Source organism: Haplochromis burtoni, unplaced genomic scaffold, assembly GCF_018398535.1.
Source record: "Haplochromis burtoni strain Fernald_Lab_line unplaced genomic scaffold, NCSU_Asbu1 Contig_667, whole genome shotgun sequence".
NCBI lineage: Eukaryota > Metazoa > Chordata > Actinopteri > Cichliformes > Cichlidae > Haplochromis > Haplochromis burtoni.
In genome coordinates, this window is record NW_024583028.1 from 1 (window position 1) to 14,906 (window position 14,906).

General features: G+C 41.9%; 1 protein-coding gene across 1 annotated transcript; it reads left to right on the forward strand.

Moving 5' to 3' along the window:
• The first annotated feature begins 3,401 nt into the window (after positions 1–3,401).
• Positions 3,402–7,752, forward strand: LOC102309512 (dehydrogenase/reductase SDR family member 13). The gene is made up of 6 exons (XM_005949565.3): positions 3,402–3,669; positions 4,836–4,954; positions 5,449–5,572; positions 6,339–6,511; positions 6,741–6,894; positions 7,045–7,752. Exons 1-6 carry the CDS (start codon positions 3,543–3,545, stop codon positions 7,302–7,304), a joined length of 957 nt encoding a protein of 318 aa, XP_005949627.1. The 5' UTR covers positions 3,402–3,542; the 3' UTR covers positions 7,305–7,752.
• Positions 7,753–14,906: the final 7,154 nt, after the last annotated feature.

The following is a 14,906-nucleotide window of genomic DNA, read 5'->3' on the forward strand; positions in this document are numbered from 1 at the left end:
GGCAAAGCCTGCCATCTAGTGGGTTGACAGGGTAGCACCATGTTAGAGCGCAAGCAGTGGTTTTCTCCCAGCGCTCGACAGGGAAGGTCCATTTCTCTGTGTCTCTGTAAATTCCTGCATCTGACGCCCTTGAAAATCTGTAAGTGTGGCAAAACTTTTTATTGTTGCAACTTATTAGTACCTTGTTCAGCAAAGTAATGAGTTCTTGTGTGTTTAGCGAGCTTGTTACATTACTAGCACAAGCTAGCTGTTAGCCCTTTGTTTAGCCTGCTAACATTAAGCATACCAGCATGTGGTGTTAGCTGTATCTCCTGACATCTCTGTATCTCTTGATTGTGTAGTGACTGTTTACATAAGTCAACAATATTTAATGTAATCTTTGTGTATTTGTATGGAGAGTGAATACACTGTATTCTGTTTCTGTTATTACAGTTTTACAAAAAGGAAAATAAGGATCAGTAAAGCTCTGAAGAATGCCACACGGTCTCCTGAGTGTTTACTGAAGCCATTTAATGTTTAGCTCACTGCATAAGCTGGATAGAGACATTCAGCTGAGGGCAGAAGACCAGGTCTTTCTTGGAAATGAGATTTTTAATCTAAATGAGATTTTTTTTTTACCTGGATAAATAAAGGACTAAATTTATTTATCCAGAAATAAAATTAAAAAAATAAGTATTCATATGTTTAGCAAAACATTGTGGTTGGAAATAATTAGTAACTTGCATTCAAAGTAATATTTACACTTCTTTTCAAATGCAGTTTTATTTCTGTTAATTTCTGTCAAAGAAACACTGTATGCAGAGTATATCATAGCACAGAAATGGCAGTGATGTTTTTAACTCTCATATCTACTAGAAAATTTAAATACATAATAACAAAATTAATCAGTATTTTAACTGCTTTTTCTTAATGTGACAAACAAATGGAAGTGCAATTAGCCAGCAGGTGGCACCACAGCATTGCTTCAGTTGTCCTGCTTCTGTGGCAGAACAGCATGTGTGCAACATGCAACAAGTGCCTTTAAAAAAAACATACTCAACAACTCGATGAAATAGGGATGAATTAGAAGTTTTGATGCAACAGTTTTAAAGAAAACAGTCAGAGAAAAGGTCAAGGGTGTTGGACAGCATGGGGTTTGTAAAGTCAATAATAATTTTTTAATTTAATGGAAATGCAAATTAAATTTGGACTATATTTAATATATAATATTTATATATTGTATTATTGTGTATCTATATATAGCACATTATATATGTGTTGTATTTCACAATATATATGTAACATATATATATACGTATAGATAGATAGATAGATAGATAGATAGTACATACATATTATTGTAACATCTATTGTATACATGTACCATAGGCAAGTTGCCTCCATTTTCTATAATTTTTTAATAATTTTGTATGTACATTTCAAGGACTCTTCTATGTTTTGGAGTGTATTTTTATGTATCTGTATTATATTATACAAACACTTAAAAGTGAATCTCTGTCCAAAAAATGCACTCAGTTTACTTCTTACTCACTATGAGCATCATTCATTATTCTCCCGCAGTAATTAAGGTTAGGATATGTATTTTTTTATCCAATCCATTCTTCTTTTGCAGCATTTAAATAACCTTTATCAGATTTGATGGTTTTGTTACAGACTTTTCAAAAAAGTGTTTTGCTTTTCTTTCACAAATGTGGGGATTAAATTGTGTTAAAATGTACAAAACAGTGATGTCATGTTTTGTGACGAGGACCCAGGCACAGAGAGACTTGATGAATTTAAGAATCTTATGATTTAATAAAGAAATTTGCAGACTTGCACAGAGATGGTAAAATTATGATGACTGATAATGGAGACGAGGACAACAGACGACAGGGAGGAACAGGGGTTCAAATGCACCAAGGAGACAGTCAGAGGGAACTCGGGACAACTGGAGACATTTAGGGATGCAGGGACTGACAGATACGGGGAAGAAGTCTCTTCGTGACATTTATCTTGCCTGGCTGGGCAGCTCTCTGGGTGCTCAGCACCTCCAAAGCTCTGATCCTGGAGTCTCCCCTGCCATGACGTCAGTGACGTAGTTAAACTACAGAAATGTATTTGCGCAATGTCATTAGAAACATCCGGTCTACAAGCGATGCTGATAAGATGATGCATATACTTATTACTTTTAAGCTAAATGGTTGTAATTCATTAGGTCACTCTAAAAGCCCTGAATAGCCCTCAGTTGATGAAGAAAGCTACAGTGAGATAAAGAGATTCCAAATTGAGAGACTTGAGAAATGGCGATCACAGCAGTGATTACAATGAAATGTTTCTCCCACTGAAAACCTCTTTGAGAATCATCTCTCTTGGAAGTCTGAAGAACATCACCAGAGCATTATTTGGTCAGATTACAAGATGTTTTTTTCAGAACAGACAGAGTGGAGTGACCCTGGGCAGACATGAGTGCAAAACATGTGGAGTAAACAATCTAGAGATATTCCTGCATGATAATGATTAAAAAATGCTTTCAATGTCAAACAAGAGTTTGGGAATAAAGTTTGACACCGCTGACCTGAACAAGTATGTTGCCTGATTTGAATCCCACAGAACACCTGAGGGAAATTTGAAGAGAAACGTGGGGAACAAAAAGTAAGACACAAAACAAAACCCTGCAGCAAGCACAGATAAAAAAAAACATGTTGTTTCAAAAATATTGCATGTTTTGTCAGAGCCAAAGAGGCCTGATTCAGTCATTGACAAACACAGACGCACGTATTCATGCCAGCACTGTCCTGCTCACCAGAAAAGTTCCATTTTCACTGATGTGGAAATCTTACAGCCAAATCTGCTAAGCAGATCTGATTGTTGGTTTGATCGACTGACTGTGACTATATGTTAGAGGCTGTGAAACATTCTTATTAAACTATTTTAGAATAAGTTACATTTTGGGAGCAAAAGCAGCAACAGCTACCTTTGTGATTTTTGTGTTTTGTTTCCTTAAAAACTACATCTAGACAGTGAAAGAATGAATTAGTTACACTGACTTATAACTATCAGAGGCAACTATTAATTATGGGAGGCACTGAATGGTGATGTGTGCAGGAACGATTCAAAACCTCTTGTCTGTCAGAGGAACACCCCAAACCTCCACATTTTGAATGACCTGTTCAAGAAAGCCGATAAAGCTGAAGTTTTATCCATGAGTGCGGACATTTTCCACTTTGTTTAACTGCTCTCAGATCAGTGATGAGATTTTGGGTGAAAGTTCGACACTTTGGTATCTGGAGGGATGTTTGCATGCTTTCCATATTTTTCTGTAAATGCTTTCGCAGTAAATCTTTATTAAGAGACACGCGGGTGGGGTGAATGCGTTTCTCAGGTGTTCAGAGTGAAAAGCGTAGGTCACGGTGCTCTGACGTTTACGTCATTCCACAACTGGTCCGACCGGTCGAGGAGCGACTCGCTGGCACGTCTCAGATGAAACTCATCCGACAGGCGTGTGCATAAAGACAGATCCGCAGCTCAGCAGCCAGACGCGAAGTTCTCGGCCGACATCCACCATGGTTCCCCTCTTGCTTGTGGCCGTTGTACTTCTGGGAGCATACGTCCTCCTCACACAGACTCTCTTCAAAAGAGCCAAATGCAAAGGAAACGCCGCGATGTCAGGGAAGACCGTCATCATCACAGGTGAGACCGGCATCAAGCGCAGTTTGTACCAAACAGACCGACTGCTAACGACACCAGCATCAAAAATGACGAGGTGTAGAAAGTGTGCCTACAAACAGCTGCTGTGTGTGCAGCTCGCAGCGTTCAGCGGATTTTCCTTTCATAGGTTTCTTTACTTCCTCTTACGAGGCGATAAGGATGTTGGTGTTGATTATGATAGCGACGGTGAGTAAAGGTACATAACAAGTTTTGTTAAATCTGCAGATGATGAGCAAAAGAAAAGAAGCCGTTAAATGTATGTTTCCTTCAATATGGGGTGGCTGTAGCTCAGGTGGCAGAGCAGGTCAGCCACTAATCAGAAGGTCGGTGGTTCGATCCCAGGCTGCCTCCTGGCTGCATGCCAAATATCCTTGGGCAAGATACTAACCCCGTGTTTGCCTACTGGTGGTGGTCAGAGGGCCCGGTGGCGCCTGTGTCCGGCAGCCTCGCCTCTGTCAGTGCGCCCCAGGGCAGCTGTGGCTACAATGTAGCTTGCTATCGCCAGTGTGTGAATGTGTGTGTGAATGGGTGAATGACTGAATGTAGTGTAAAGCGCTTTGGGGTCCTTAAGGACTAGAAAAGCGCTATACAAATGCAGGCCATTTACCATTTACCAATATTGCCACGAAAAAGAGGCTTCGACGGTACCGACCTACATGTAGATCGGCTTTCAGGAAAAACCTCGTCAAAAATAAGTGAACAGTAAATATGACATTTAAGCCGATTCAGCAGTTATTTCTAAATTCAAGTAAAAATCAGTTGAACACTTGCATCTCTAAACTGGGTTTGTACAGAGAGGGAATTCTCATCTAAACCTGAGCGTCGTCCTCCTCTCTCTTCCCTCTGAGGTCGGGGCCAGTTTTTATGCCACAAATCTGTGCCGATAGCAAAATCGGGATTTGCACAAATGTGATTGCTGCAATGAAAGAATTAAAGATGCGTTTTTCTTTGTTTTTGTGCTTTTTACTTTGGACGGGAGTGAAGTTTACAACAAAGGTGGAAGTGAAAATCTAGAATTCTTGTTTGCAATTTAGACAGGTTTCTACTAGCCTTCAGATAACACCACATTAAACACTTGCATGGATGATAGTTCTTGTTTGTGATGGTTTGGGTAGATGTTGCTTATTCTTTTCCTGCTCTTACTGTAGGAGGAAATACGGGCATCGGTAAAGCCACGGCTTTGCATCTGGCCAGGAAAGGAGCCAGAGTGATCCTGGCCTGCCGAAACAGGAACAAAGCTGCAGCTGCCATTGCAGAAATAGAAACGGTGAGAAGAACACACTGATGCATTGGCCACAATTTCCTCATGCTGTATGAAAGTTAATCCAAAGTTTCTCAGAAAGGAGCACTGACATTTAAAACAATAACTTGTGCAGTCGTCAGCAGGGAGTGGAGGCTTGTTACACAACGTCCTATCATGCTGTAACTGGCTGATGTGTGCTTTAGGTAATTAAAGCAGCTGAGAAAAAGAAGACAAGCTAAAGTAGTATGTGGATATGACTGTTTATTTATATTTATTCAGTAAGTACAATATGACAATTTTAAAGGACTGAAGCTGTGAAAGGAGTTAACCTTTTAAAGGAGGAGCTGACAGAGAGCACAAAACGGGATTTACAGTTGCTGCTGAAACGAGCTGAAGCGTTCACTTCTTTCATTGATGGTAATGTTTGAGCTGTTGCTTTAAGGAAAAAACAGTAAAAAGGGATTGAAGTGAAACAGGTTAAATGTAATCTTCACTGAATCACAATGATCTTCTTCCAGCAAACGGGAAGTACAGACGTGATCTACGTGCACTTGGACCTAGCCAGTCTGAAGTCTGTCCGCAGCTTCGCCGAAACATTCCTGAAAACTGAGTCCAGGCTGGATTTGCTCATCAACAACGCTGGTACACACACTACTACACAACACCACAATGTCTACTTAGTTGCAAGTACGAGGTCCATGCATCCATTTTCATCTAAACCAACCTCTGAGAGCCAGACACCATTAGGAGGAAATTTATTTGTTGAACTTCTCCACTTGGGGTATCAACTAATGATCAAGTCAGAGTGAGCATTCCCGATTTTCCACCTGAGAACTATGGCCTCAGACTTGCTCCTGTTTGTGTTTTCATCACAGCTGTGTGCTGGAGGTTGTTGCTTTATGAAGTTCACAAAACCAGGTCGTTTGTTTAAAAGAAAAAAAAAAGATTTGAGAGGCTGAAATCAACAAAACCTTAAGCTTCCACTCAGAGAGGGCCTAGAAATTCTGCCCAAAAAAGTATGAACAGGATGGGTGACAAAGGGCAGCTCTGGAGTCTGAAACTCACCATCAAATGACAACAAAGAGACCGAAGTGACCAGAAGCACAAAATAATCACAATCGACTTTGAAAAGACACCGAATAGCCACAAAGACGTCAAACGGCTATGTTGTGCAAAGCGGCCAGATTGGCCTCAAACACAAATTGATGTAAACCACTTGAGAGACAAACAAGTTTATCACAGTTGCCGTATCTGTCAAAAAGACGTGCAAATGCAGTTTTTAATGATGAGCAGCAGCAGTGGTGATTTGTCTGTTCTACGGAGACAGAGAAGAATCTAGAGAAAACAAGCTTCAAGAGATCAAGGAAGTACAAAGATTTCAGAAACCATTGTTCAAATATGTCCCCAGGATTGGTGGCAGACGGGCGGACTGAGGACGGATATGGCATCGAGTTCGGGGTGAACCACTTGGGTCACTTCCTGCTGACCAATCTGCTGTTGGAGAGGATGAAGAAGACAGGGGGAGGACGAGTGATCACGCTGTCCTCCATGGCTCATCGCTGGGGACACATTGACTTTAACGTGAGTTTGCAATAATTTAAAGAGAGCTTGGGGATGTAAAGCCATCTTCACTCTGGAACAAGCCTTTTTCCGTCTTTTGGGACTCTTATTTTTAAAAATGCTCTGCTCTAGTATTTCAGTAGTACGACTGAAGAGGTGGTCATAATGACATCACAAGTGATGTTGTTGCACGTCTTTCACCTTCACCTGTCTGAACAGCTTATTAACACGGTTGTTTTTGTATCTTAAGGCTCTGGTTGCAAACAAAGACCTGGGAACTGGCAGATACAGCTGGCAATTTTTCCATGCGTACTGCAACAGCAAACTGTGCAATGTGCTTTTCACCCATGAGCTTGCCGAGAGGCTGAAAGGAACCGATGTCACATGCTACAGTGTCCACCCAGGTAACACACTGGTTTACCTTTAATCAACACTCATTTTAGGCCATATATTACTGTAATTCAAGCTAAATCAACTGTTACTATCAGCATTTTATCCAAATTGAACACTAAAGGCAGTAAGTATGTGATTGCTCTTTGCCTTCTGCCCTGTAGGTGTTGTCCGGACTGAACTGTCTAGAAATGTCGGCCTGTGGCAGAAGATTTTCATCCAGCCTGTGGCCTGGCTGCTGTTCCTGGACCCAGAGATGGGAGCTCAGACCACACTGCACTGTGCCCTGCAGGAGGGAATCGAACCTCTGAGCGGGAAGTACTTCTCCTGCTGTGAGGCACAGGAAGTGTCCGCTCATGCCCGAGATGACAAGGTGGCCCTGAAATTGTGGGAGGTCAGCGAGAAACTCTGTGGACTGGGATAGATTTATTCACCTCGCTATAAACAGGTTGTTGAGTCCATGAGCGATGAGCTGTCATTCTGTCCTTTTAACAGTATCGGTGATACGGTGCTATATGAACATCTAGAACTGCTGTTCAGCACTTTTTTTTCCTGAAATTTAAACATCATTTCTGGTGTTGAATTGGTGTTGTTGCAGTGCCATCAGCAGGATGGAAGCTGGGAATAATCATGTTCACAAGTGTCTTTCTTTTTTAAATATGGTGTGTTTGTTGGGCGCTGCTGCATATTTGGTATGTTACTGTTCTGTCACCTGTTTGTGAGACAATAGCAACACGTTTTAATAGTTTCGTCATATTTTTTAAAAAATTTTTATTTTGTATTTTTATGTAAATATTTTTGAGTTCTTTGTACATTGTGTTTATACTGAGGTCCTTACTGAAGTTTGCCTTAATAAAAAATGTCGACTAGAATCTGTCCTCTTGGAATACATACCAACCGTCCCGATTTTTCCGGGAGAATCACGAATTTCAGTGCCCCTCTGAAAAACCATATCCCAGAATTCAAAGCGCTGCTCAGCAAGTTCCAGTTTCCAACAATGGCGGCAGCTAGTTAGTTTTAATGTTACTCTTATTATTCTTTCTGGGTCGCAAAATAAACTTTAAACATATTTCCAGGCGAAAATGTAGCTGTGTGAACCTCAAATATCTGCGCCGACGAGAACGGCAAACCCCCGCGGTTCTTTGCTGCTCAGGTTAAGCAGGAAAAGTCACTCAGATAAGCTAAAATGTTAGTGTTTGGCTTTTTTCAGTGTTTTAGTTGTTCGTGAGTAAATCTGCTTGGCTGAGATGACTGGATTAAATAAAACTTTATTAAGCCCTCAGGAGGAATAAACGTCAAACAGAAAACTGATTAAACAGAAGCGTGCGATGGTCGAGAGTTTACGCCAGCGTCCGGGTATACTTTAGATAGCAAGGAGCAGACGGCAGAGTTTCACTCCACCGAGAGAGCTCGTGAAGTAATTCTGACAATTTTATAGTCATTCACTTCCAGCCTACCCAGCTTTCAGAGGACCCGCCCACTTAGACCGCGAAGGCCTCAGGTGGACGCAGTCTCTGAATTTGGAGACCCCCGCTGTTTCCAGGCGGACAATAATAACGGTGACATTTAACTTATTTTATCTGTTAAATAAACATTGTAAACGTTTTTTGTATATATAAAAAAACATCCGTTTGACTGTCTCCCTGATTCTGAGTTCTCAGGGTTGGAAGTGTGCCTCTTGGGTTTTTCTCTTTTCATGGGACCAGAAGTTTGTTTTTCCTTTACCAGCCAGAATGTAAGTCTGGCTGTGACATTTTATTCATTTGTGGCTTAGAGTGGTCACATGTAAGTTTCCTTAATATACACAGTAGATCATGTACAGCACATTACTGTGTGCAATCTTGACTTTGTTATTATACCAGTAACTTGCTGTTTATGGGTGGTGTTTTTAGAAAAGATTATTCAGGGTCACCTGTGAAAACAGCAGCTGCATTCTGCTGTCTGATGTACGCGTTCCTCACCTGGCCCATCACCTGACTGACGTCACTCCATGTCTCTCACTTGAGTCATGACCTCGTCCACACATTTGATCTTGTGTTGATGTCATTGTTAGTGTTGTTGTTTTTTGGGGGGGCGGGGCTTCAGGCCCAAAAACCTGTCACATGAGAATCTGTGATCTCCGATGTTCAGGTGCCAGCTGCTTTTAAGACATCGTGGACGCACAGAAGGCTCTCCTATCTGGCCCTCTGTCTGAGCCTGGGTGGGGTGTCTCTGCAGCTCTGCCTCAGATTTGTGTGTGTGTGATTACTGAACGGCTCAAGGAATGTTTTTGGTGTGTAGCAGCAGAACTGGTTCTTTTGTGTCCGTGTGTGGCATGATATCCGAGTAACTGAGTCATACACCTGCACCTTACTTACACATGTTGTATGCAGAGGACCTGGGCTATCACCTCCTTACTGATGTCATTACATCCTGTATAATAAATATAATAACATTGATCCTGTGTTTCAGGCCCCAGTGGGAAACGGACTCTCATCATACCTTCTTCCAAAACAGTTCAGTTACAAGCTGGTAATGTCATCGGTGTAGAAACAAGAAGTAGTGCAGAGAGAGAGTTTGTTGGCAACAGCAGAATCATGTCTCATTACACTCCAGGTTTCTCCTTGGGCAGCATTATGCACTCGATGGATATTCTAATAATAAGCCCTGCTTCTTCCCAGCTTGAGCCCCTTTTGCCTTCAGAACCATCTTCATTTATCGTGGCATAGATTCAACCATGTGATGTAAAGATTTGGGTCTACGCTGACATATGTTGCCCCTTTCCACTGTAGCCCAAAGGTGCTCTACTGGATTGAAATCTGGTGACTGTGGAAGTGGTGTGGCAGTGAGTTCACTCTATTTGAATAGAGTGAACTCAGTGCCACGTAACCAGTTTGACGGGATCTGATCTTTGTAATATGGTGTGTTTTTCTGCTGGAGGCAGCTGTCAGACGGCAGGTACACTGCAGTGATGAAGAGGTGGACATGGTCAGCACCAACATTCACACCATGCTCAGTAAAATGGAGCAAAGCCTCTGCTTCCCTGTTTAAAAGTTCTACTTTTACTAGTTGCTATTTAGTCTTTCTTCACATTTTTAATGGCATAAAAGTTCGAGCTTTTGGCTCAGTGATAATAACAGGTTGAGGCCAAAGCTAAATTTTGATTTAGACAAAAGTCCTGAAATCTGTTATGATCGTTCTTCACAGCGTCGTGGAAACATGTAAAATAATCTAAGTAAAAGCTGAAGTGACAAAGTGTGCACAGCCGCTGTCACAACAACACTAGTGCTACTGGTTGGTGTGATCAAAGCTCACAATCCAGACTCACAAATGTGAAAACACAGCAGGTGTTCGCAGCCTGCAGTCTTGTGATTGCTGAGCAGCTCTGGGAACACTTTGGTGTTGAACTGGTTCTTTGTTTCAGGATTCCTTTCCATCGATGTGACATGATATCAGATCAGCTGCGTCACAGTCCCGCATACTGCGGAGAACATTCTTCACCTGCACTGGAATCTGGGTCATCACCCTTACAATAATAATGGAGGCAGCTACAGGTGTAGCCACAGCTGCCCTGGGGCAGACTGACAGAGGCGAGGCTGCCATATCGCACCATCGGCCCCTCTGGCCATCACCAGTAGGCAGTAGGGTAAAGTGTCTTGCCCAAGGACACAACGACCAGGACAGAGAGCCCGGGGATCGAACCGGCGACCTTCCGGTTACAGATACGCTTCCCAACCCCCTGAGCCACGGTCGCCCAATAGATGCTGCAGCATTGCTTTCATGTCACATGAGTAAAGTTCACTTGACCCTTTTATTAGGACTTGGTGTCCACCTGCTTCCTACTCTCACTGCATATCACAGTGTTGTGTGTGGACATCACAGTCCACAGAGACTCCTGCCTTCATTTCTCAAACTGTCCATCAAGTTATCGTAAACAGATGTTAAAAACCTTCCAACCTTCCATGCAGTCACGTCTTCAGTCTGTGAAGTAAACAAAACTTCTGTGCTGCTCTGATGTCAGCTCATCACAGATATCTTTATGAGGTCATATGCTCCCAGCACACCACACCCAGACCACGTCATATCTATGCACACCTTCCCATTAAATATCAGTGCAGTTACAGTAAACAGCAGCACTACTGCTTATTTATACACATATATCCTAACAGAGACACTATCTTCCACATGAGGGGGTTTGGCTGAGACTGTCCAGAAACTGTGCCAGGAGATTTTCACTCTGTTGTTCCTCCATCCACAGAGAACCCTTCAGCCCATGGGGCACCCCATGTTGCAGGCAGGACTCAAACCTCTGAGTGGGTGTTACTGTGCAGGAAGTGTGGGCCTGAAACTCGGAGCATGTTGAAGAGCACAGAAACTCTTTTGGACATGTTGTGCTGCTGCCACCTAGTTTCCTAAGCCTGAAATACCAGGAGCCACTTTTATTTTCAATCCAGTTTAATTTAGCGTCTGTGACAAACAGAAATTGAATTTTTGTTTCTTCTTTGTTTAAATGTTTTTGAAAACATGGAAAGGATGTTCTGTCCGACTGCTTTATATATTTACTGTGTTATTTTCTGCTTTTTACTGTAGAGGAAACAGAATATCAGAGTTTCGCATGTATTCACACTGCAGTGCTTGCTTACTGAAACCTGTCTTACTGAAACAGTCACACTAAATCTGTTTTCTTCAGTATTATTCGTGTTCACATCTGTACAGATGCTGTATCAGTTCAGCACCAAGCACAGAAGTCTTCCTTAAAAGCTGCTCTATGTTCGAAGGTGTTTTTGAGTACTTTTTGATGGTTATCACACAGTACTTTGTAAAATGTCTTGACTCTGGCTTCATGTGTGGAACATCATGAGTAAACTTTTATTTTAGTGCTTTATATGCCACAAACTCTCCCACACCCTCCTATTAATTTTTTAACCACATCTTTCAGACTTATTTCATTAATAATTGAAATGAATAGAAATAATTAATCATCACTTGTGACGGAAGTGACGGACAAGGTAAGCGACTCATGTTGTAACTGACGTCAGACGCCGGAGATTTTGGCGGAAAATTAAAGCGAATGGTAGCTTAGAACTGAACAAACTCCTTTGAGCTTCAGTATTACCAAATACACTTATCAATTGTCTTATAACTAACAATATTTGTCTAAATCATCTCCAACACCCTGGAGTATAATATCGTGCAGCCCATACTGTACATAAATGCTACTTTCACATTTTGCAACATTTCCAACCTCTGTATATTTAATTTTTATTTAATTTTCACACACATAGATATACATATTTAGTATACATATTCAGTAATGCGCATACACTCTTATATTGTACATATATTTATTGTTATAATCCTCAGGTTTAGCCATTCTTATATTTTGCCTGTTTATGTTATTGTATTTTGCACACCTCTGTTGCTTGTGAAGCTCGCACACAAGAATTTCACTCGCATGTGCTGTACCAGTGTACCTGCACATGTGATGTGACAATAAAAGAGATTTGATTTGATTTGATTATGACCTGACCCTTAACCCCATTTTGTTTCAATGCACCTGAAAATAACGTGTGTTTAATTTTGTTGTAAATACGGGGGCAAAAGGGAGGAGACTGCATTTAGGGTCAGGCGTGGGTACTTAAGAGGTTAATAGAAGGGCTGTGCCCTTTGTCCCACTGTGGTTTTGTGTCTAAGCACTCCATGTAACTAGTTTTACGTGCGTTTTCCAACTACATGAATGTCCTATTGCTGTGTGATTTATTAACTGAAGGTTACTCTCCATACCAACACCAACACCAACTGATGTTTAAATCTTAATATAAATGAGTAACAGTAGGTGGACATTAGGTAAGGCTGCACTTTTTGCAGTGATCTCGTATAGAAAACTATTCCGCGTATATAAAACAGGTCCGCGGCTCCGAACCGTAGTAAAGGGACCTCTGGCTGATACGTCGGGTTCGTGTCGGCTCGTAGCTGAAAACTAGCTTTACTTTGTTGTCTGGGTCAACTTTGCTAGCGAGAGACAGAGAGAGGCGTTGAAAGGCTCCAACAGAACTTATTGTTTCAGAGGAAAACAGGAACACAGCGTACAGTCGAGTCTTAACAGCTTACTTACAGCTGGGCTCGTCAGGCTCTCTTTGGCTGCAGTGGTTATTATTATATTTACATGCTTCCAGCTCCCGTTTCTGCTCGGTGACAGCTCGACTTTTCCTTTTTCTCCCTCCTCGCTCACAGACACATCACGGGCAGTCCATTCTCCCTGCAGCACGGACTACACTGCCCATCAGGCTGCATGCTTTAGGGCGATGCCTGTAACACTCTGCTATTGCCTTCATATTAAATCATTTAAAATATTCTTCACGTCATTATGAGACGGAGATTGAGACACAGGAATTAGGGCCTCTTAATGTGTGTTTGTTTGGGTTTCCACCGGCGTGGAATTACCAAAAATTGAGGGTATAGCCAAAAAAGTTGTGGCGAGCTCAGACAAGGAGGAGACAGAGGTGTCGTTTGGTCCAGGGAGCACAGCCGTTTATTTTCCAACAGAAACACGCCGCCGCTAACCATACTGCTCGGCATAGCTTAGCACAACAACAACAACAAAAAGGCGCTCTCTCACCCAGGAAACACACAGTCGCAGAGAGAGCGTCGCCTGTAACCATGGCAACCGTAACGCTGCCGCCTGGAACAACAGAACGTAGCTGTCAAACAAAACCCAAACAGTCCTGACCCGCGACAAAATGAAACAGGAAAGTACCGCAGTGTAATCCATTTATTTCAACAAAGTAACTGTATTCTGAATACCACCTTTTTAAACGGTAACTGTAACGGAATACAGTTACTCATATTTTGTATTTTAAATATGTAACGGCGGTACATGTATTCCGTTACTCCCCAACACTGGTGGACACACAGGTCTGGGAACAATCGCCTCCAAATTCTTTGATTTGTTGTGAACAGTGAGTTGAAACAACAGCACACTGACACAGTCATGGTGGGAGAGGGTGGAGGGAGCTTCGGCGTCGTCATGCTCAGATCAAACAGCTTTTAGAGCAGCACAGTTTAGCAGTCACCTGAACACGAAGCTGCTCTCTGATCTGTCAGTTAACCTGAGTGAACCTGACGCCTCATAAGTCAGTGGAGGTTTGACTGTGTGGAGATCAACCTTTTTCACTTTAACTGGAACCAGACTGTTCTCCCTGTTGGTGTATGACGTCTGTGATGGCTGCACGCAGCAACACAATTCAAATACTTGGGTAATATTAATTTTACCTTTTTGTTTTATTTTTACATATGTTAGCTCTTGATCATAATAACTATTTTGATATTTTGAGTTACCTGTAATGCATGACAGCACTAGCTATAGCCCAAATGGTGGCATAGACTTTGCTTTGCATTGTTTGTTATTTTATATAGGTATATGTTATATTGATTATATTTCTGCTCTTTCTGAGTTACCTGACCTCCGCTCCAGTCCTTCCTGGTTTGGCTGAAAGAGGAGGCTGAGGGTGGAGCTGGTTTAAATGCAGAAGCCAATAAAGTGGACTGGAACCATCTATTGTGATCATGCAGGGGGAATGGTTGCTTTATCTTTGAATTCACTTGTGTTATAACTAGCTGTTTCTCATAGTGATGGGCAGATGAAGCCCCATGAAGCACTGAAGCTTTTCATCCAATTGGTTCACCCCAACGCGAAGCTTCATGAAGCTTCATTTGCTCTAGCAGGACACCTACTGGACGTAAAAATAATAGCTGGCATGAATTTGAAGAGTGTGGCATTTTGCACACAGCCTGTAAATGTCAACAACAAAAGGAGTGTGTAAAACATCTATATTGTAGTGATGGCAGTATACTGTGTATATTTATAGTGGCAGTATGGGAAATGATTATTTGGAAATGCTTGAAATGGAAATGATCATTTACTGTGAGGTGAGGTGTGGTTGGGGTGTGGACAGTAGTTGTGCTTTTGTAACGTTGAGGTATGGACAGCTACACATCCTGCCTGTTCACATTTTATTCTGTAAAAACTAAATTTTCACTGCTTTTA